The following is a 21,467-nucleotide window of genomic DNA, read 5'->3' as shown; positions in this document are numbered from 1 at the left end:
GGGATGCCAGTATCACAGGTGTCCAGGATGGGATGCCAGTATTACAAGTGGCAGCTTGACCCACTGTGCCACAATGCTGCTCCCTGCTTTTTTTTGTGGCAGAAAAATATAACAATAGCAGTATCAATTTTATTTTTGCTCTAGCGGTCTTCAAATATTGAGTACGTAATGAAAACATCATATTCTGTCCTGCATTAAGCATCTAACATTAGAAGCTAGTAACTATAAACTTGAATAACTCAGACACCTGTAACACATAAATTCAGACTTTGATTATGAATTGGAATATGTTACCTTCTCCTCCCTAGGACTCGACTTGGAATTGGGTGACGCTCTGATGCACGCATATCACAAGCTGTGGAACACAACGTTAGCCTTGTCAGAGGGTGGTGACTTTGGAGACTCCATGCCCGTGAGGACAACTTCCAGACTGTTCCTTACACAGAAGGAAACATTGCCTAAAGGTGCTGACAGTTTGCTAGAAAAGATTTGCTTGTTATTTGAAAGACAAAATGGCACAGAGAGAGAGAGAGGGAGAGGAGAGAGATCTTCCATCTGCTTTTTCACTTTCCAAATGGCTGCAACCACTGGGCTGGTCCAGGCTGAAGCGAGGAGTCAGAAACTCCATTCAGGTCTCCAACTGAGGTGACAGGGACCAAGCACTTGGGACATCTTCTGTTACTTTTCCAAGAGCATTAGCAGGGAGCTGGATCAGAAGTGGAGCAGCTGGAACAGCACTCATGAGATGCTGATGTTGCAAACAGCTTTAACTTGCTGCACCACAGTGCCAGCCCCAATAGTTTTTTAAAAGTGGATCTCATTCCAGATGGAAAGAGATTAGCAGTGCAATCCTTGTTTAGAAAATAGGTCTGGTCTTTATAAGTTTTGCCTTTTGGCTGGGATAGTCATACTGAATAGCTTCTACTCCTCTAGCAACTCCTTTGCCTTGCGATTGTTTTTATTTATTTTTCTAGTTGGTTTCCCAATCAACCTTGCTGGTGGTATTATCAATCTCATTTTAGAGGTAAGATCTTGGGAAGGTTGTTGTAGATCACACAGCAAATTCATGGAAGAGAGAGGATTTGAATCCGTGTCTGTCTGTCTCCATAGTCAGATACAGAAAACGTTGTCATAGCTTTACTACTTTTTTTTACCAAAGGCAACTTTTTCCCTAAAGCTCTATGAAGAAGTAGCTTAAATTTAAATAGGTCTTAAGGTGTTGTGATTGACACATCAGATGAGTCCATTCATGCAGAAAAAGGTTTGGGAGTTGAATGAAATATACAAAAGTTCTTTTGAATTTTCGCTAGCCCGAGATGTGGAAATAAATTAATGCATTTTGTTGGTACCGATGTTTAAATTTAAAACATTTTTATTAAACAAATTTATTTCTCTTGGTTTGACCTATGGAAAAATAAGCAGAGATCTTTCTGTGGTCTAGAATAAATATTTGTCTTTTCTAGGTTACATAGTGATTCTTTGACTCTTAAAATAAATTCTACCTAACTCCATTCAGATATGAGGAGCTTTCAAAAAAATTAATGGAAAATGAGTACTAGGGAAAAACTATGTGGGATTTCAAACAACTTTTCACCAAAATGAACTTATCTTTTAGTATCCTCACACTTTAAATAGTTAATGGAAAATGGAATTTTAAAACAAACTTACATTTTGCCAGATTTTGAAATCTACACCGATGAGTATTTACATTTGTGACTTAATATGTGGAGCAGAAATGTGATTTGAACGTCTACTTTGTAGAAATTCTATTCAGTTTCTATTTATTTGGTAATGAGAGATTACTTAGATTACTTAGGCTTAGTTTTGCTATTGCAGAAATGCCTGCATCAGAATGGTGAATTTTAATTAGAGTTTAGTGTTCAAATATCAATTGTATTTCTGAATATTGCCAGGATCAAATCAAGAAATTCCCAAGCTTGGACTAATTCCTCTGAAATCTGAGGTTATAGAAGATTACGCTGGAGATATTTGGTCCGAACTACCTTTTGTAAGCAGGTATTTATCTTGCTTGTAATAGCTCTGTGGCTGTAACCAAATATCTTTTTTTTAAACTTTTATTTAATGAATATAAATTTCCAAAGTACAGCTTATGGATTACAATGCCAAATATCTTTGAGTATGGTGGACTGCATCTATTGTATGTGGTGAAAATTCATATTGAGAGATACTTTTTTTTCAACTTGATTGATTGGTATGATTTTAAAAACATTTATGTGTTTGCTTTAAATGACTCTACACCACTTACATATCTTTACCTTTTTCTCCATAATAATGTCAGCATAATTCATAGTATAATGAAAGCAGTGGGTTGTTGAGGTGTGGCTGTAGCAAGACCATAAAAATTCAAGGCCTGATGTTGGATACATCATCTATGTGGATCTTAAAGTCAGCAAAAATGATCAGTGAGAACAAGGAGGTGACAAAGAGAATTGTTGGGTGGCTGGGTTCAGGTTCTTATCTGTAATGCAAGAAAGAATTTGATCTTTAGATGTGAGTAAAGGTTGGCAGAGGAATAAGATTGATTATCCATAAAGTGAAAGTACACACTCAACAGGAAGCGCAGGTGTACCTGAGAGTGAGCTGCACCCAGCCAGGTTTGAGTTACCTCTTTTAGATGAACTTGAGAGATGGGAAGGATAGAATATTCTTAGGAGGTGTTATGTGGGGCAGGGTTTTCCAGGGGTAGGGGGAGAGTCGATATTTGGGCACCTCCCATTTACTTGCCTTTTTAGGAAGTCTTGGAAGAGTCTGGTGTCAGGCACGTGGAGGGAGTGAAGTGTCAGCAGTGATGTCATTGTAACTGGTTGTGGGTATGGTCAGCAGTCATAGGTTCCGGGCAGTTCTGTGGTGATTGTGATTTTGGTTACGTTAGCCGCAGCACAAAAGGGGAGGGATTTGGGGAGTAGGTGAGGTCCTGGGGGAGGGGCTGGTGGCGCCTGTGACAAGGTGATTCAGCAGAGAAGGTTGTTGGAGTTTTTTTAAATTAATTTATTTATTTGAAAGGCAGAAGGAGGGAGGGAGGGAGGGAGGGAGGGAGGGAGGGAGAGAGAAAGAGAGAGAGAGGTCTTCCATCTGCTGGTTCCCTCCCCAGATGGCTGCAATGGGTGGAATTTCACCAATCTGAAGCCAGAAGCCAGGAGTTTCTTCCAGGTCTCCCACGCGGGTACAGGGACCCAAGCACTTGAGCCATCCTCCACTGCTTTCCCAGGCCACAGCAGAGAGCTGGATCAGAAGTGGAGCTGGGAATGGAACCAGCGCCCTTATGGGATGCCGGTGCTGCAGATGGTGGCTTTACCTGCTATGCCACAGCACTGGCCAGGATTATTGGAGTTAACATGAAGTAAGGTTGCTCCACACCTTTATTTGCTAGAATTGTCAGTGTCACATTGGAGGCATAGGTTTCCGTGTTGTAGAAGTGGGGACGGTGTTCTTGAGACAGCAGTTAAGTGTACTAAAGGCTCGAGAGTAAGAGGATAATTGGTTGAAAAATTAGCCAAACTAGGCCGGCGCCGCGGCTCACTAGGCTAATCCTCTGCCTAGCGGCGCCGGCACACCGGGTTCTAGTCCCGGTCGGGGCGCCAGATTCTGTCCCGGTTGCCCCTCTTCCAGGCCAGCTCTCTGCTGTGGCCAGGGAGTGCAGTGGAGGATGGCCCAAGTGCTTGGGCCCTGCACCCTATGGGAGACCAGGAAAAGCACCTGGCTCCTGGCTCCTACCATCGGATCAGCGCGGTGCGCCGGCCGCGGCGGCCATTGGAGGGTGAACCAACGGCAAAAGGAAGACCTTTCTCTCTGTCTCTCTCTCACTGTCCACTCTACCTGTCAAAAAAAAAAAAAAAATTAGCCAAACTGAAGAGATAACAAAGGAAGCAGAAAAAATTCCAAATGTAAATGTGTATATGGCAGACAGAATAAAGCAAATCCTTGTGAAAGTAGCAAATTACTTTGCAAATGGTATGTTTTAAAATATCTATATTTATAAAAAATCAAACTCTCTCTGTACATAACACCATGCCATAAGTCAAATCTTGGTGGTCAGAAATCTAAATGTGAAAGACAACAGTCACATTTTCAGAAGACAATACAGGAAAATATCTTTATGGTGCCAGAGTAGAGACGTCATGGCCTTCAAAGACAGTATAAAACTCCAAGTCATTAGGAAAATAAGGATACATTTGACATTATAAAAATCAATAATAGCAAAACAGATTTTGGAAGTCATTTAGAAGGTATATAAGCATCACAGGGTTAGCATAAAAGATTTAGGATAAAGATGTCCTAGAACTCACGAGAAAGACAGGAATGAGACAGTAGAGAAATAGGAATAGGGAGAAATAGGTCACTAATAGAGAAGCTAGTGGGGAATGGCCCGTAAAACTGTAAAAAGATATCTAAAGGTCCTTGTGCATCTAAGAAATGAAAATTAAAGCTACAGCGAGGCCGTATTCAACACTCTTCCTTTTGATAAAATTTATGACTAAGTAAGGCCAAAGGTGTGAGGCAGTGGGCAGGCTGGTGGCAGAAACAGAACCAGTAAAAGCTACACAGGTTCAAGATGTGCTGTGTCCGCAACCTGCAGCTTCCCTGGAGAAACTCTGATGTTTGAGTGAGGTGAGTTTGCATCAGTGTCACTGCAGGATTGTTTATATAGATGCAAGCCATCTGTAGAACAAGGAAAAGAATATTGTGGAACAGAATATAAACTAAAAAATATTTGTTGAGAGGCGGACACAGACACACAGAGAAAGAAACAGAGAGAGACTCTCTCTCTCTCTCTCTCACACATACACACACACACACACACACACACACACACACACAGAGCTCTCCTCTATTGAGTCACTCCCCAGATGCCTGCAATAACTGGGTTTGGACTGGGCTGCTGCCCATCCAGTGTCTGCATTTACAGGAAGCCAGAGTCAGGAGCTGGAGCCAGGAATCGAATCTGGGTATTTCCAATGTGGGTGTTTTAACCGCTGGGCTAAATGCCTGCCCCAGTAGTGGGATATTCTTACAATGCAGTACTCCACAGTAAAAATAAATAACAGCATACACATACATATACATACACACACAGCCATGCACGCATCCACACGGGTGAATTTCCAAACCACACTGCTTATGTAGTTAAGTAAGTTAGAGAGTGTTGTGACTCTCATATCATTTATGGGCACGCTACTTGTTTTTTGTTTTTTTTTTTTTTTTTTTTTTTGACAGGCAGAGTGGATAGTGAGAGAGAGAGACAGAGAGAAAGGTCTTTTCTTCCTTTTGCCATTGGTTCACCCTCCAATGGCCACCATAGCTCGCGTGCTGCGGCCGGCGCACCACGCTGATCCGAAGGCAGGAGCCAGGTGCTTCTCCTGGTCTCCCATGGGGTGCAGAGCCCAAGCACTTGGTCCATCCTCCACTGCCTTCCCGGGCCACAGCAGAGAGCTGGCCTGGAAGAGGGGCAACCGGGAAAGAACCCGGCGCCCTGACCAGACTGGAACCTGGTGTGCTGGTGCCGCTAGGTGGAGGATTAGCCTATTGAGCCGCGGCGCTGGCCAGGGGCACACTACTTGTAATGTATGCACATTTATATTGTGCATGGGCATGATATACATATAAGGAAGAAGCTGCTTCTTAGAAGAGAGAATGAGGGGTAGTCTTTGATGCAGCAGCTTAACTCACCACTTGGGATGCCTGCAATCAGAGTGCCTGGTTCAAGGGTCAGCCACTGCACTTCCAATCCTGCTTCCTGCTACTGTGCATCCTGGGAGACCGCAGATGATGGTTAAGGTCCATGAGTCCCTGCCACCCACTTGGGAGACCTGGATGGAGTTCTGGCTCCTTGCTTTGGCCTGGCCCAGCCCTGGCTGTGTGGGCATTTGAGGAGCAAACCAGTGGATAGAAGATTGTTTTCTATCTCTGTCTCTTGTCTCTGTCTCTCGCTCTCTGATTCTTTCAAGGCAAAAAAAAAAAAAAGACATAAACATAAAAAAAGAGAAGAATGGAATTTCTGAGAAATATATAGGGGGCTTCAAATATATCTACAGTGGTTTATTTTTTCTTTCTTCATTTGACAGATAGGGTTAGACAATGAGAGAGAGAGACAGAGAGAAAGGTCTTCCTTCCGTTGTTTCTCTCCCCAAATGGCCGCTATGGCCAGAGCTGTGCCCGATCCGAAGCCAGGAGCCAGGTGCTTCCTCCTGGTCTCCCACGCGGGTGCAGGGGCCCAAACACTTGGGCCATCCTCCACTGCCTTCCTGCGCCACAGCAGAGAGCTGGACTGGAAGAGGAGCAACTGAGACTAGAACCTGGCGCCCATATTGGATGCCGGTGCCACAGGCGGAGGATTAACCAAGTGAGCCACAGCGCCAACTCTTATTTTTTTTTAAAATCAATGAAATCTGAAACAAACCTGGAAAAAAATTATCAGTTATCAAAATGAGTTGCCATCTCCTTGGTCAACCAATCTCATGACTTGAGGATGAACTGTCGCAAGTATCAAATTCTTTACTCCAGCTACCAGATAAGAATTGGCTGAAAATTCTGTGACTCATGTATTTTTTTTTTAAGATTTATTTATTTATTTGAATGGCAGAATTACAGAGAGGCAGAGGCAGAGGCAGAGAGAGAGAGAGAGAGAGAGAGAGGTCTTCCGTCCACTGGTTCACTCCCTAGATGGCTGCAAATGGCCAGAGCTGGGCTGATCTGACGCCAGGAGCCAGAAGCTTCTTCCAGGTCTCCCATGCAGGTGCAGGGGCCCAAACACTTGGGCCATCTTCCACTGCTTTCCCGGGCCACAGCAGAGAGATGGGTCGGAAGTGGAGCAGCTGGGTCTTGAACCGGCGCCATTATGGGATGCTGGCCCTGCAGGCGGCGGCTTTACCCGCTGCCCCACGGCACTGACCCCGTGACTCGTATCTTGAATCTGCTCTCAGTTGCTGTCTCCTGGGCCCTGTAAACTCACTGTGTGCAATGCCAGCGCCCACTGACCTCACAGGCACCTAGAGGTCCCACCGTGCGTCTCTATCATTCTCTCTTCTCTCTCCATGTTTTTCTCATCATCCTTGGCGATGTCCTTGACTTCCCTTTCTGTTTCTCATCTAATCTGGCAGCGAAATCTGTTCCTGTTCCTGCAAGATGCTTCCAGAGCCTGGCCTTCCTTGCTCACCCTGTAGCTGTGCGATCGGCCCCCCATCACCCCAAGTGATCTCCTTCACAGTGGTGTCCAAACATCCGCTGCGGGGAGAGATCAGTTTGTTTCTCCCTGCTCAAACCTGCTAAGGAGCCTGACCAGGATCTGCTGCTCTGTCCTCTGTCTTACTCTCCCTGCCCCCTTAACCTCATTTGAGCCTAATCTGTCCCCCTCTGAGTACTCCTCCAGGCTGGCCTCCCGCTGTTTCTTGTACACAATTGCTCTCCCAGCTCACAGCCTTTCTATTTTTTTTTTAAGATTTATTTTATTTATATGAAAGACAGAGTCACAGAGAGGTAGAGCCAGAGAGAAAGAGAGGGAGGGAGAGAGGGAGGGAGGGAGAGAGAGAGAGGCCCTCCATCTGATGGTTCACCTCCAAAGGACTGCAACAGCCAGAGCTGAGCTGATGTGGAGGCAGGAGCCAGGAGCCTCCCACGGGTCTCCCATGCAGGCACAGGGGCCCAAGCACCCGGGCCATCCTCCACTGCTCTCCCAGGCCACAGCAGAGAGCTGGATCGGAAGTGGAGCAGCCAGGACTTGAACCGGCCCCCATATGGGATGCTGGCACTGAGCCACTGCGTTGGCCCCCTCACAGCCTTTCTGCCTGTGTTTCTGTTGGTTGGCAATGTTCTGAGCCAGACAACTTTGTACCCTCTGCTCCCATAGCTTCTCAGCCAGGCATTCTTCACCACTCTGCTTAAAGTGGCACCTCCTCCTCCTCCTCCTCTGTCTCTCTGTGTGATTTTTAATCTGTATCACGCACCATCTACCACAGTGTGTATTTTACCTTTGTATCTCTTTATTGTCTGTCAGTCTCTGTGAACACATGAACTCTGTAAAGGGCTCATGTGTGGCCTAGTGTTTAACATGCTCCTGTGCTTCTAGGAGCACCTAGATTCACTTCCTGGCTCTGTTCCCGATTCTGGTGCCATGTTTCCGTGCACCCTGAAAGACAGCAGTGATGGTTCAGGTAGTTGAATTCCTGATACCCATGTGGGAGGCTGGATTAAATTTCTGGCTCCCAGTTTTAGCCCAGGCCAGCCCCAGCCAGTAGGGAGTAACCAGTGGTGGGCACATTGTCTGTCTGTCTCTCTGCCTTTCAAATAAAATAAATAAATAAACACTCATTGAAGAGATTTTTATTCTATTTTGTACGCTGATATGTTCTTAGCATCCATAAGAGTTTCTGGCATATAATTAGGACTTAATGGATGTCTTATGAATGAATGCATGGTAGATTCATGGTTATCATTTATTCTCTAATATTTTCTCTATGTTTGAAATATTACACAAATACACATACATACACACAAATAAAAACGCTGCTTTTTTAAAAAAGATTTATTTATTTATTTGAAAGTTAGAGAGGGAGACACACACACACACAGAGAGAGAAAGAGAGAGAGAAAGAGAGAGAGAGAGGTCTTCCTTCTGCTAATTCACCCCCCAAATGCCTGCAACACCAGGGGTTGGCCAGGTGGAAGCAAGGCGTTTGGAATCCAATCCAGGTCTCCCACAAGTATACTTGACCCATCATCAGCTGCCTTCCATTGTGGGTTAGCAGGAAATTGCAATCAGAATGGGAGCTGGGACACAAACCGAGGTGCCTGGGTATGGGATACAAGCATCTCAAGTGGGGTCTTAGTTGAACACTGACCTACACATGTGTTTTCTAAATTATACTCCCTCCCTCCCACCGCAGTGATGACCCAGCTATCACCTGTCTTTCTAAGAAGAGAGAGTTTGATGAGCTCATACATTGGCATTCCTCTCGACCTCTAAGTGATGATTTTGAAAGGACAAGAAACAGCGATAGTGGTGAGTATAATTCATACTAGGGAATGTTTCCAGCAGTTTTCTTGTTTAAACAAGCATCATGTGTAGAAGGGAAAAATTACTCATCTGGGGATAGTGACGTCTCACTTACAGTCTCCTCTCTCTCTACCACTGTATGCACTCCCAGTGGCTTGCAGATACAGAAATGGGCAAAAGCTAGTTTCTGTAGGATGAACAATTCTCATAAATCCATTGAGGGGAAAAAAGTCATTGTGTGCAGCCAAGTCATTGTGCCTAGCTTTCTAATTTTCTTAGATTGTTACAACAGTTACTTTATATGTTATTGTTGAAATTCCTTTTGTTCTTTGCTGGTTTGCATAAAAGTCCCCACTGTATTGTTTCACAGGACCTGGTGTTTATATTAATCAGGCACATAGTGTTGTAATTGCCAAAATTAATAATTGTATTTATTACTTGTTATAAAACATTGGTTCATAATTGTATTCATTAATAAAAAATATTTAAATCACCAAAGAATTATTTTGGGTGGTAAGACACCATGAACCAATATAGTTTGTAAACTTGTCTTCTTGGATTTCAAACTGGTGAGGAAAATGGATAGAGGTGTGTATACACAGATACATACAGAGAAAAAGACCAATGACGCATAAGTACGATTCCTCAGGGCGTGGACACTAGCGGCCTGACTGGTGCTGCCAATCTCTGGATGTATTCAGTGTCTGAATTCAGGCGTGCCCTGTCCCTGTCCTTGGCTCTGTGCTGGGCTCTGGACTTGGTCTTGTAGCACTCCTAGGGCAGAGGGAGAGGCGGGATGAGAGCAGCCATGAGAGAGGTCCTTACTGAAAATTCTAGGGAGTGGTACAGTTGGGAGCAAAAGGCAGGGAGGGAGGTGTCCAGGTGTCCGTCGGGAGGACTGGGGGCGACTCTAGCCACACCCGAACCATGCGGAGAGTCCTGCCGGAAGTGGAACAGGCTGTGACCGGAAGTGAGGCGGGCTGTGACCGGAAGTGGGAAGGGCTGGTGACCGAAGCAGCCCGAGAGCCCCAGTGACGTCAGACAAGTCGGTGAGGCGCTAGGGGTTTCGTCTTTCCCAGAACCGAAGAGCAAGGGGAGGCTGCTTAAACGTCTGCCCGGGGGAGCCTGGCGCTCAGGTACTTGTTTAAGGGGAAGGATTTTTGCTTCCACCTTCGTCGTGCGCTCCGTGGCTGGGTGGCCCGCTGGGGCCTTGAGCAGCTGGAACTGCGTTCCTGGCTTCTGGCATCTTCCGTTCAGTTCTCGTAGCGCGGTCCCAGGAACGGCCTCAGAGCAGTCTGGGAGTTAACGGGAGAGCGGAGCTGTGGTTTGAACCGGACGTGCCCGCTTAATGCAATGATGATGTTGAGGGCGTGGGGCTGCCTTCCGACGGTGGTTCTCAGCGGGGTTGGTTGCTGGAGCCCGGATGGACCCCCCGTTGCTCTGTAGCTTCCTGGCTCAGCTGCCCTGCAACCCTCCTCCACCTGAGCTCCGTTCCCTGCCTGGACCCTCAGCACGGCCTGAACCATGGGGCTGCCCAATGTGGGCGTGATGCAGAGTAATCCTTTTTTCTTCCTGAAGTTAGTTTTCTTTTTAAAGATTTACTTATGTATTTGAAAGGCAGAGTTGGAGCGAGGAGAGGCAGAGAGAGAGAGAGAGAGAGAGAGGGGTCTTCCGTCCGCTGGTTCACTCCCCAGGTGACTGCAGTGGCTGGAGCTGCACCGATCCGAAGCCGGGAGCCAGGAGCTTCTTCCAGGGCTCCCACGTGGGTGCAGAGGCCCCCTGAAGTTAGTTTTCTCAGGTATTTTGTTCTAATGATAAAAAGCTGGCAAAAACACCTGCTCAGGCCTCTAATTTTCTTCAGGACGTGGTATATGTAGTAGGTGTGGATGGGTGAGTTGCTGACACTCACCCTGAGGCCATGGGTGTTGCCAGCGATAAACGCCTTTGAGTTCAGCGCTGCCGCAGGCTTAGAGTGGTCTGGGAACTGGTGACATCTTGTTTCCAGAGTCCATTCTCTCCTAGAGCAAGAATCTGGCTGAGTGGTTGTAGCCAAATGTTTCTGGCCAAATTTGGGTATAGTTTTCAGAAACTCTGTTTCCGAGTTCATGCAGTGCTCATGTGCTTCGTTTTTGATCCTGTGTCCAGAGACAGCAACCATGTCCAAGAGCAGGTGTTTTCTTTTGTGGCTTTGATACGCTGTAGGATGAGCAGGTCATATCTCACCCTCGACTTACTCTATGGGATGCACCCATAATGCTTAGTAGTTGTAATAAAATGAATAAGTAAATAACTGATGTGATTTTTAAAAAGATGTGTTTTATTTATTTGAAAGCAGAGTTACTGGGGGGGGGGGATCTTCCATCTGCTGGTTTTTTCTGCGAATGGCCACAACGGCTGGGCTGGGGCAGGCCAAAGCCAGGAGCCTGCAACTCCACCAGGATCTCCCTCATGGGTGGCAGGGGCCCAAGTACTTGGACTGTCTTCAGCTGCCTTCCCAGGTGTATTAGCAGGAAGCGGGATCAGAAGTGGAACTGCCAGGACTTGTACTGGTGCTCATATGGGATGCTGGTGTTGCAAGCAGTGGATTAACTAACTCTGAGTCACAGTGCCAGCCCCAATAACAGATGCTAATTTGGATCATCTCATGATATTTAAATATGGTTCAATAATTTTACTTTACATCTCCACATCTCAATCTCTGTAATAGTAATAGCCTCTAATTAGAATATTATGAGTTTCTCAGGGGATTTGTCAAAGCCTTTCTCATGAATGCTCTAGGAATGCAACTTTTATATATAAACAGTAGAGTCATGATATTTTAATAACTTTATTTCCCTCAGCTAAATCCAAAGATGCCAAAGAAAGAAGAGATACACAGAAACTGTATCATTTTTATCATGTGTTTGGAAGGTCTTTGGTAGGAAGTAACAGATCAATAAGGATTACAAAAGTGGGCTCGCTGCCATCTCCAGCAAATTCTTCCGGGCAGAAGAAAAGACAGCATCAGGTGCGTTCTTGGGCTAGCGGAGCTCATTGCTGTGGGGGTCTTGAGACTCTACTCCCACCCTGTGAGACCTGCGTTAACTTTACTCAGCATGGCAACACTGGTAATCTCATGTTATTGGAGACAAAAAATATTTTGTTTAAAAAATACTCCCAAGTACTAACCATGAATTATAACAGATAAAGGACCTTATTCTCCTTTTAGAACACTGGGAAAATGAAGGGAGGTGTAACGAAGAAAACAAAATCCTAATGGGACCGGCACAGAATTGAGCACTGGGAATGCTTTGGTGAATTCCCTCACAGTCACACTTCTCTCCAGTGTTATTAAACATCTTTTGCAACATAATTTTGTGGATGGATACTCCTCCATAATATGGCAATGTCATGGTTTGTTTAGTTATTTCTTTGTTGGAATATAGAAAAACAAGTAAGGAAAAGAAAAAATCCACATTCTCACGTCCCACAAGTAACTGTATGACTATTTTGGCATACACCTGTGCAGTCCTATATTGTCTGTTGTTTTTTCTATATGTATTCCACATCTACTAACAGTATAGCTGACTTCTTTCTGTATCATTAAATATACAATAAATTCACAATAGTATGTTATTTCCCAAATTTTAAGCAACTTTAATAGAAAAATCCAGCACACACACACACACAGCTAATTCAGGCTATTCAGAAAGGTACTTAAAGTGTGAAAAATAACTAACATTTTACCTTCTTCAAAGACCTGGTCCTATTAACTTTGGTGAACATCCTTCCAAATACTTCCAGTCTATACACACTTACTAACACGCACAGTTTTACAGTTTACATATGGCTTTATACTTTTTTTTCCCATTAAACAGTGTGCTTTCTAAAACTTTTTATTGCAATGAGTGAACAATAAACTTTCCCTTTTAATAGTTGCATAATATTCCATGTTTATTTTTCTGTGTTTCCTTTTTAATCTTTAATATGTGTGCATTATTTTACTGTTATAACCCTGGTGCTCTTTTCTGTTTAACCACAGATACCCGGTATCATTCTGTGAGTGTGCCTGCTTTTTTGTTTAACATCATCTCAACAAGAGATTTTGATTGCAAATTCAAATACCAGTGATATGAGTATTAGTCTATTTGTGTTTCTTCCCCTATGACTTTCTATCTCCTTTACTATTTGCCATTGTTATTATTATTTTGCTTATTGACTGCTAAACCCTATGATGAGGGAACTTCAGAAAGTCCGTGGGAGAGTGGGCCTTTGGCACAGTACTAAAGTTGCTGCTTGGGATGCCTGCATCCCGTGTTGGAGTGCTTGGTTCAAGTTCTGGCTGCTCTGCTCCTCATCCAGCTTCCTGATAGCGCACACCCTGGGAAGCAGCAGAGGATGACTCAAACACTGGGGTCCATGCCACTCAAATAGAAGACCCCAGCCCAGCCCAGCCCTGACTATTGTGGGCATTTGGGGAGTGGACCAGCAGATGGGAGATCTCTTTTCATCTTTCTATCTTTCTGCCTTTCAAATAAAGTCTGAATTAATAGATATTGAAGAGTTTATGTTCAAATAAAATTAGATAACTTTATATCAGTGCAAAAATTTTGAAATCCAAGCATTTTTAAAAAAATAATATACATTTTGGTGCATTTCTGAAGCCCCCTCTGTATTTGCTTAAAAAATTTTTCTTAGTGCTCATTTTTGGTGCTTTAGGAAGTGCAGTCGTCGGGCTGTTATCCTGTAGACCGTACTCTGCAAGCATACTTTCTCCTCTTGTGTAGGGTGTGCACTCCCCTGAGGAGCTGGTGTCATTTGCTAGTGCTCAGATTCTTAGATGGCCTGTATTTCCATACTGGGGGTGGAAGGCTGGGCTAAGTAAAGATGTGCCCTGGGAACTGGACAAGAGAGTTAGCCAGAGAATGGCCATGGTGGCATTTTCCATTGCAAGCAGTATTCCAGCTATTGCAATTTTAGGTCTGATTTTTATCTATTCATAACTGCTTTCATCATATCCTGTTCTCTTGGCTACCACTGCACAAGAGTTGTATTTGATTTCTATACAGTGCAATGTGTCACACCCCAGGGAGTTTTTGTAATTTTACCAGTTGGTCTGGTCATATAAAAGATACTTATCCTCATTGGACCTTTGTTGGGTGTTTCTTAGACTCAGCACAGATCTGGACTGCCTAAACACTGGCTTTCAGTATAATGGACTAAGGGGTTAGCAGCTGAGAAGATAGAGAAAAGGAATAGCCAATTACCATCTTTGTGTATAAAAAAAGATATTTACATTTAATTCTTTGCAACACCAAAGGTCCAATTTGATGTCCTTAAGTGCTCTGAATGCTAAACTAATAGTCCAAGATATTAAATATTTCCTTCCAAATATAAAAAGTATTAATCTGGAAACAATTGCTTTTATGTTTATTTAATTTTATTTCTATTTTTTAGAAGAAAAATGCAGAAAAACTTATTGAAGAAAATCAAAAGAGACAACTAGCTAAACTAGAGAAAAAGGAGGAAGAGAGATGGAATAATTTGTCTCTCTCTATTGAAAAAGAAATTAAAGAGAATCTTCACTCTGGAATCAAAAGACTAGAAGATTTTCTCCAGATATGTGCTGTTAAATCTGTAAAATTTATTGCAGAAATGGTTGGATTGGATGCCTGTTTCAAATTATGGAAAGAATGCTGTCTAAAACCAGGTATATAAGGACATCAATTCTAGAAGTTTCTTGAAATCAGAGATTAATAAGGACAGCAAAAGAGCTGGCATTGATTCTTCTGTGATTATGGAACTCTTGTGAAGTCTTAGAAGGATTTCCTCTTGTTGGATCCACAGTTGTTTGTGTGTGAAAGGCATTGGTGGAAAGAGTCAACTCAGAAGTCAATGCAGCAGACAGTTCTTCATAGCCAGCTATTGGCCAAATACCATACACACACACACACACACACACACACAATTGTTAAATTCTCACAATTCTTTGGGATAGGCTTCCTATCTTGATATAATACGTAAAGCCCTAGGAGAACCAATTATGTGCCTGAATGTCAGTGACACAGCAACATTTTTAATGAAAAGTTTACTTCAATCTATATGCACAAATTGAATAAGTAATAAATTGGGATATAACCACAGTGTCATGGCTGAAGGCCCAAGAATGAGCAATTTTGATTGGAGATAAGATAAAAAATATTTATCTCTTAATTGTGGTCACAGAAAAGTAATTATTAGAAGAGTAATAAAAGAGTATAGAATGGTCATGTTCTTAGGAAATTATTGTATCATTTTATGTAGATTATTTTGTTTAATCTTGATAATAGCCATGTGAGGTGAGCCCTGTGGTTAATATCTCCCTTATACAGAGAAAGAAAACAAGGCTGAGAGAAGTAATTTGCCATGTTTCTATGTCAGAAAAGGCACGTTAAGTTTGCATTTCAGGTGTGTGATGAATTTTGTGAATATGTGCCCTGTAGTTTTTGTCAAAGCAGGCTTCCTGTTTTTCGCTTGCTAAGTCTAGCAGCACTTTTAGAATCTAGGAGCCCACACTTTTAATTGTCATGCAGAACTGGGAGTTGTGAGTTCTTTGATTATTGTGAGTGGTTCATGTGAATATGCTTTCTTTAAAATCTTAAAATTAAGTCAGCGCTGGGGTAGAGTGTGGGTTGTTATCACTCTCTTGCTTCACTTAGGTCGTGCAATTGTTTTACTTCAACAGAAGCAGAATCCAAAGATATAAATGTGGTAATTCAGATGATGAAGAGGATTCACATACTGCACGAGAAATACTCAGAATTGTTACAGAATACACACAGGCAAAAATTAGCCAAATATCTAAAATATATCGGGTTTGACAACTTGGCACACACGTTATGTCCTCAGGTAAATGCCATGGAAGATACTACTTGACATTCGTGTGAGTGTGTGTGTATGTGTGTGTCTGTGAAATATTTTATGGGATATATTGAGAATCAATACCTGTCACCAGAACTGTATATTCTGAATATATTGAGAATCAGTATACATTAGATTAAGCTAATAGTTCACAGTTAACCATGCATTATACTGTATAGACACAGGTCTAATGTTTATGACTGTGTATTTTTCTAGGATTCATATTTATCCACACAGCCGACTTCCCATCTTACCCAGGACGCCAGGGCTATACACATCGGGTCCCTAGTTACCTTTGTTACTAGTTCCAACAGATTCTGTTGAGTACAGAGAACTACGTTTGCTGCGGAGTTTTGCGGCAGCTGTTTTCGGTAGTTCATCCCCTCAGCTCATAGCCGGGCTGCTGCTTTTCCCTGTGCCTGTGCCAGATGAATGCAACGCTGTGGCGAGTCTTCACTGGAGACCATCCAGTATTGTGTAGCCTTTCTTCCACTCTTCTCCCTACTCAGGAAGCCACTAAGACATGTCCTTATTTCTCTCCTTTTTTTTAATTTTAATGTATACAAATTTTGTGTATTTCATATATACAGATTAGGAACATGGTGATACTATACCCTCCTTCCCACCCATGCTCCAACTGTTCTTCCTCCTCCCTCTCCTGTTCCCACTCTCAACTTTTACAATGATATATTTTCAGTTTACTTGAAACTCCTAAGATTAACCCTGCTACACTAAATAGTTCAACAAATAGTATGAAAGAAAAAAAAAAAAAACCACCGTCCCTTAACAGTAGAGACAAGGGCTATAAACAGTCATCAAATCTCAAAATGTCAATTTAATTCCAATACATTACATTTTAAGTACTCTGTTAGTTACTACAGATCAGGAAAAACATATGGTATCTGTCTTTTTGGGACTGGCTTACTTCACCAAGTATAATGGTTTCCAGTTGCATCCATTTTGTTGCAAAAGTCAAGATTTCATTTTTTTTTAATCACTGAGTGGTACTCCATAGTGTATATAAACCATAATTTCTTTATCTAGTCATCAGTTGTTGGACATCTGGGTTGATTCTGTATCTTGGCTATTGTGAATTGAGCTGCAAAGAACTGGGGTTACAGATAACTCTTACACATATGTCATTGTCTGAATTTTTTTGTTTTTATTTTATTCATATGTTCATTGTTTCAAAAATTTGTGTGCAAATTTCATAGAAGTGGAACACTTTTTGGTCATGGTTCTTGTCATGCCTTATCTTTAGTTAACTTTTAGAAGAGAATAAATCTTCCATACACTGATTCACTCCCATAATGGTTGTAATAGCTAGGCCTGGGCTAAGGTGAAGCCAGGAGCCAGGAACTCTATTCTGGTTTCCAATGTGGATCACAGATCCCTAAATACTTAGATCATCTTATGCTGCTTTCCCAGGTGCATTAACAGAGAGATGGGACTGGAATATGGATGTTGACCTTGCAAGTGGAAGATTAACCCCTTGAGCCACAATGCTGGCCCCAGAGAAAAATTGTAGGTCAAAATATCTCTTCAAGGGGCCAGTGCTGTGGTATAGAGGGTTAAGCCACCACCTGCAGTGCCAGCATCCCATACGGGTGCTGGTTCAAGACCCAGCTGCTCCACTTCCAATCCAGCTCTCTGCTATGGCCTGGGAAAGCAATGGAAGATGGCCCAAGCTCCTGGGTCCTGGCTTCGGATAAGCACAGCTCTAGCCATGGTGCCCAGTTGGGGAGTGAACCAGCAGATGGAACACCTCTCTCTCTCTCTCTCTACTTCTGCCTTTCTCTCTCTGTAAGTCTGCCTTTCAACTAAATAAATTTTTTAAAAAAAATCTCTTCAAGTAATGCCTTTAAAATAGTGTTTTTAGAAATTATGAAGACATGCTTGGGGTACTGCATGGTCTTAGAGTGGAGATATTTCTGTAAGTAGAGAAATATAAGGGATGTGGGGAGAGATACCAGCTCAGGGTGAGAAGCCAAAAAGAGGAGATATAGGTAGCTCTCCACTTCCTGTGCCAAATCTCCCCATTTTAGGCTTTCTGACTTTCCTTACGCTTCACTGGGACCCCCGTCTTTGCTAGGTTAGCCTTGCTAGGAATCTCAGCAGGGCCTGTGGCCCCTTCCTTGGTGTATCTCGCTCTGCTCATCTCAGGAATACTTTCAACCAGTCTTTGGTGATTCTGTAGATTCACTAAGAGTCTGAGGTCAGGTTTCCTATCATGCAAACATGGAAGGAGCCCTACATCTCTGTTCCCCAAGTGCCACAGACAAAATTTAACTATCCCATCTAATAAGCCTTCTATCAGGAAGACTGACATATTTAACAAGGCCTTTGAAACCATGAGGATAGAGAAACTAATTTCATTGGAAAGAATTATCTTAATGCAGGATGTGAACATCAAGAGTGGAAATTATGAGTCTTCACACAAATCCCTTCCTTTGGTTGTTCTATGCCTACCTTATGTTGCACAGGTATAGGGTTTGTCTGAAGGGAGGAGAGCTGTTCCTCACTCCTTTAAGAGAGTTGGAGACCTATAAGCTCTAGGAAAGCAACTCTCTCTCTAAAAAAATAAAACAAGAAAACCTTGATGGTGATGATCAGAACGGGAATCTAGCTATTTCCAACAGCTGTAGATTTGAAATAGGATATTTGCTTAAACATTGCATGACCAAAACTGCTATTACTTTTTAATTTCTTAAATGAGAAAGTAAATAAATTTTAAAAAGCTTGTTTTTAAACATTTTCCATTAATATTTTTGGCAATTTTTAAATGAAGTCTTCTCTGCTCCAAGCCATCATTGTGTCCAAACATGTCTTGGTGTTGATTGACAGTGAGAACACTTTGGCACAGAAGTTTATGTTTTCCATGCATGGCTAATATGATCATAATCCAGTTTTGTCAGAACTCTGAGAATGGAGGCTCAGCCAAGCACGTGAATTTCCTGTGATGTTGAGGCCCTGTAGTAAGAGCTGTTGACCCATTGGGTGGAATTCTCTGAGTAAAATAGTTTGACTTGTAAGATGATAGGTATTTGTTATATAGATCTTTACAGAGATATTTATTTTTACCAAAGATGCCTTTTTAAGGTCAGAAAAAATTTCCTTAAAGGAAATACAATTTTAGTGTGTGTGAGTGTATGTGTGTGTGTGTAATAATTGTGGAACAGTTATCAAAGATTTTACTAATTTGTAACAAAAGATCAATTTCATATTGTCTTTTACTTATATGCCATGGAAAATGATCTTGCCATAAAAATGATATTTAAAAAATTATACTGAATATAGCCTCAATGTTCCCTGTGCTATTGTAATGATATATTAAGTTGAGTGGCACTTTTACCCTCTGGCAACTCCAAAATTGGGTTATCCAGTTTTAAGATTTGCAGCTTATTGAAAGAACATGAAAAAATAATCTCACTGAGGCAAAGCAAACTACAACAGGATTGGGAATAATTCCTGCATGCCCAGGTTAGGAATTGTAAAGTCGTACAGAGGTCTAATGCACCATACTTATTTTAGGGGAAGGAGTCAGGTGCTGGGAAGGATATTTCTAAATACTCAGTTCACATGGGAGCCGCTCGGTTTCAGTTAACGCACATGGGCCCTTACTTGTTCCGAGAAGAAAGAAGTGATCCAGATCCCCGGGTGCATCATTTTATACCGGACACGTGGCAGGTATTTCTCTAAAAGATCTGTCGTATGGAAAGGCAAAGACGCTTTGGTGAAACTGTGTGTTCAGACCTCATTGTGTGCGACAAATTTTGAAAATGCCTGTTGTTCTAGAAAGCGACTTAATGACAAGAAAAGTAAATCATATCTTGGCCCAAGAGATAAAGCAATGCAGTGACGAGTCAGTTGAGTGACAGATACACTGGTTCTCTTAAATGGAGTGTGGGAAGTATGCATTGAGAAGCAGCAGTTTGACCTGGTTGTGAAGCCATTGGTCAGGACGCCGTGTCCCAAACCTTAGTGCTTGGGTGTCACGTGCAGCGCCTGACTCCAGCTCTTGCTAATGCACGCTAGGAGGCAGCAGTGAAAGCTCAAGTGATTGGGATCCTGCCATTCACAGGGGAGACCTGGATTGAGTTCCCAGTTTCTAGGCATTTGGGGAGTGAACCAGCAGATGGGACCTGTCTTTGTCTATCTGTGTCTTTGCCCCTCAAATAAAAACAAAAGCAAAAACAAAACAAACAAGAACCCAACTATACACTCCAATTCTGTGCAGCCACTTAATTCACATAACAAAATAGGTGCCTGATGTATATTTGGCAAAATATACTTTTTTTTTTTTTTTAAAGTAGTGTTGCTTTTGGGTTGTCCAATTGTTCAACCACAGTCACTCATAATACATCATGATGTGTCACGGATCCTATTATGTATTTGCATACATTTTTTGAAAAACTTCTTTTCTACACCTTAATCATTCACTGACCATAATTAATGAAACATGGAAATGAAAAGAGCAACAGGTTTTGGTAATTCCGTCTCAGCAGGAGGTTTCCCTAATCTGAACTAAAAAGAACTCCAAGAGCCAGGCTACAGACCCATGGCACTGTCCTCTGCTGTATTAGAGGGTTTTTAAATCTAAGTTTAAGTAAGGACTTTCCTGTCTCCAGTGATTTGGGTTATTTGCACATAGCCGGAAGTGGTGATTCCTGCCATCTTGAGCACTAGCAGGTCTCAGAACTGTAAACACTAGTCTAAGAGCTAGTTGAAGCCAACTTAAAAATGACAGTAAAGATGCATTTTCCAATGAAAGGTGATTTTTTTTCCCTCAGAGGGAACTCCTGGATGTCGTAGATAACAATGAGTCGGCTGTGATTGTTGCTCCAACCTCATCAGGGAAAACCTACGCCTCCTACTACTGCATGGGGAAAGTCCTGCGGGAGAGCGATGACGGAGTGGCCGTGTACGTTGCGCCCACAAAGGTATCATGCCCTGTGACCCTGCGCTGTTCTAGGGGTGTTCCTCTGCCGTAGCCGTGTGTCCCACCTGGTAGTGCCCAGCCTCCAGTGTCACACAGTCGTGGGCTTGGTGCTCATGTGCTGTGTGCCCTTGGCCAGTTTCCTGGCATGTTTTCCACCTGCAAGGAGACACGGCACCGCTTACTTTATGCTGTTGTTCCGAGCGTGACCTGAGACGAGGCACACCAGGCATCCAGTGTACTGTCTGGGCATGAATAATGATGCGTAAATGTGCCGTTCACAAGCATTTGTTTATTAGTGTTCTCTCATAAATCTCCCTAGGGCCAGCACTTGTGAAAAGACAGGGCTGGACACTTCTGAGAGTCTTGCCAATGGGAATGATTTGGTGTTGGTGCCAGGCTTGTGTACTTAAGAGAGGACAGACAAGTTCGAGAGAGAGAGGGGGGGGGAGAGAGAGAGAAAGAGAGGCAGGCTCTTCTCCCCTCAGTTTTACCAGCTCTGGGGTTGGGCAGGTGCCTGATGGAAGAGCCCTGGATTCTTACAGGGGCCGTGGGTTTCTTCCTTTGCAGCAGCCTGGGTGAAGTAGAGTTAAAGGGCTCTTGCGAAATAAATATTCTTTTTCTCTCAAAAGGGGTTTTGGG

At 43.0% G+C, this 21,467-nt stretch overlaps 1 protein-coding gene across 1 annotated transcript in view; it reads left to right on the top strand.

The window, feature by feature from the left end:
• LOC149124902 (putative ATP-dependent RNA helicase DDX60) overlaps window positions 1-21,467 on the top strand; it is a 38,031-nt gene that overhangs the window by 10,766 nt on the left and 5,798 nt on the right. The window contains exons 7-14 of the mRNA XM_089301753.1: window positions 309-464; window positions 1,914-2,016; window positions 8,901-9,016; window positions 11,851-12,017; window positions 14,447-14,699; window positions 15,714-15,877; window positions 19,421-19,576; window positions 20,680-20,829. Coding sequence (XP_089157879.1) covers window positions 309-464; window positions 1,914-2,016; window positions 8,901-9,016; window positions 11,851-12,017; window positions 14,447-14,699; window positions 15,714-15,877; window positions 19,421-19,576; window positions 20,680-20,829 — 1,265 coding nt within the window. The remainder of the gene's footprint in view (window positions 1-308; window positions 465-1,913; window positions 2,017-8,900; window positions 9,017-11,850; window positions 12,018-14,446; window positions 14,700-15,713; window positions 15,878-19,420; window positions 19,577-20,679; window positions 20,830-21,467) is intronic.

This window comes from Oryctolagus cuniculus, chromosome 8 (genome assembly GCF_051225735.1).
Source record: "Oryctolagus cuniculus isolate XC-2025 breed Fujian yellow rabbit chromosome 8, ASM5122573v1, whole genome shotgun sequence".
NCBI classification, from domain to species: Eukaryota; Metazoa; Chordata; class Mammalia; order Lagomorpha; family Leporidae; genus Oryctolagus; species Oryctolagus cuniculus.
This window is presented reverse-complemented; position numbering and strand designations above follow the sequence as displayed.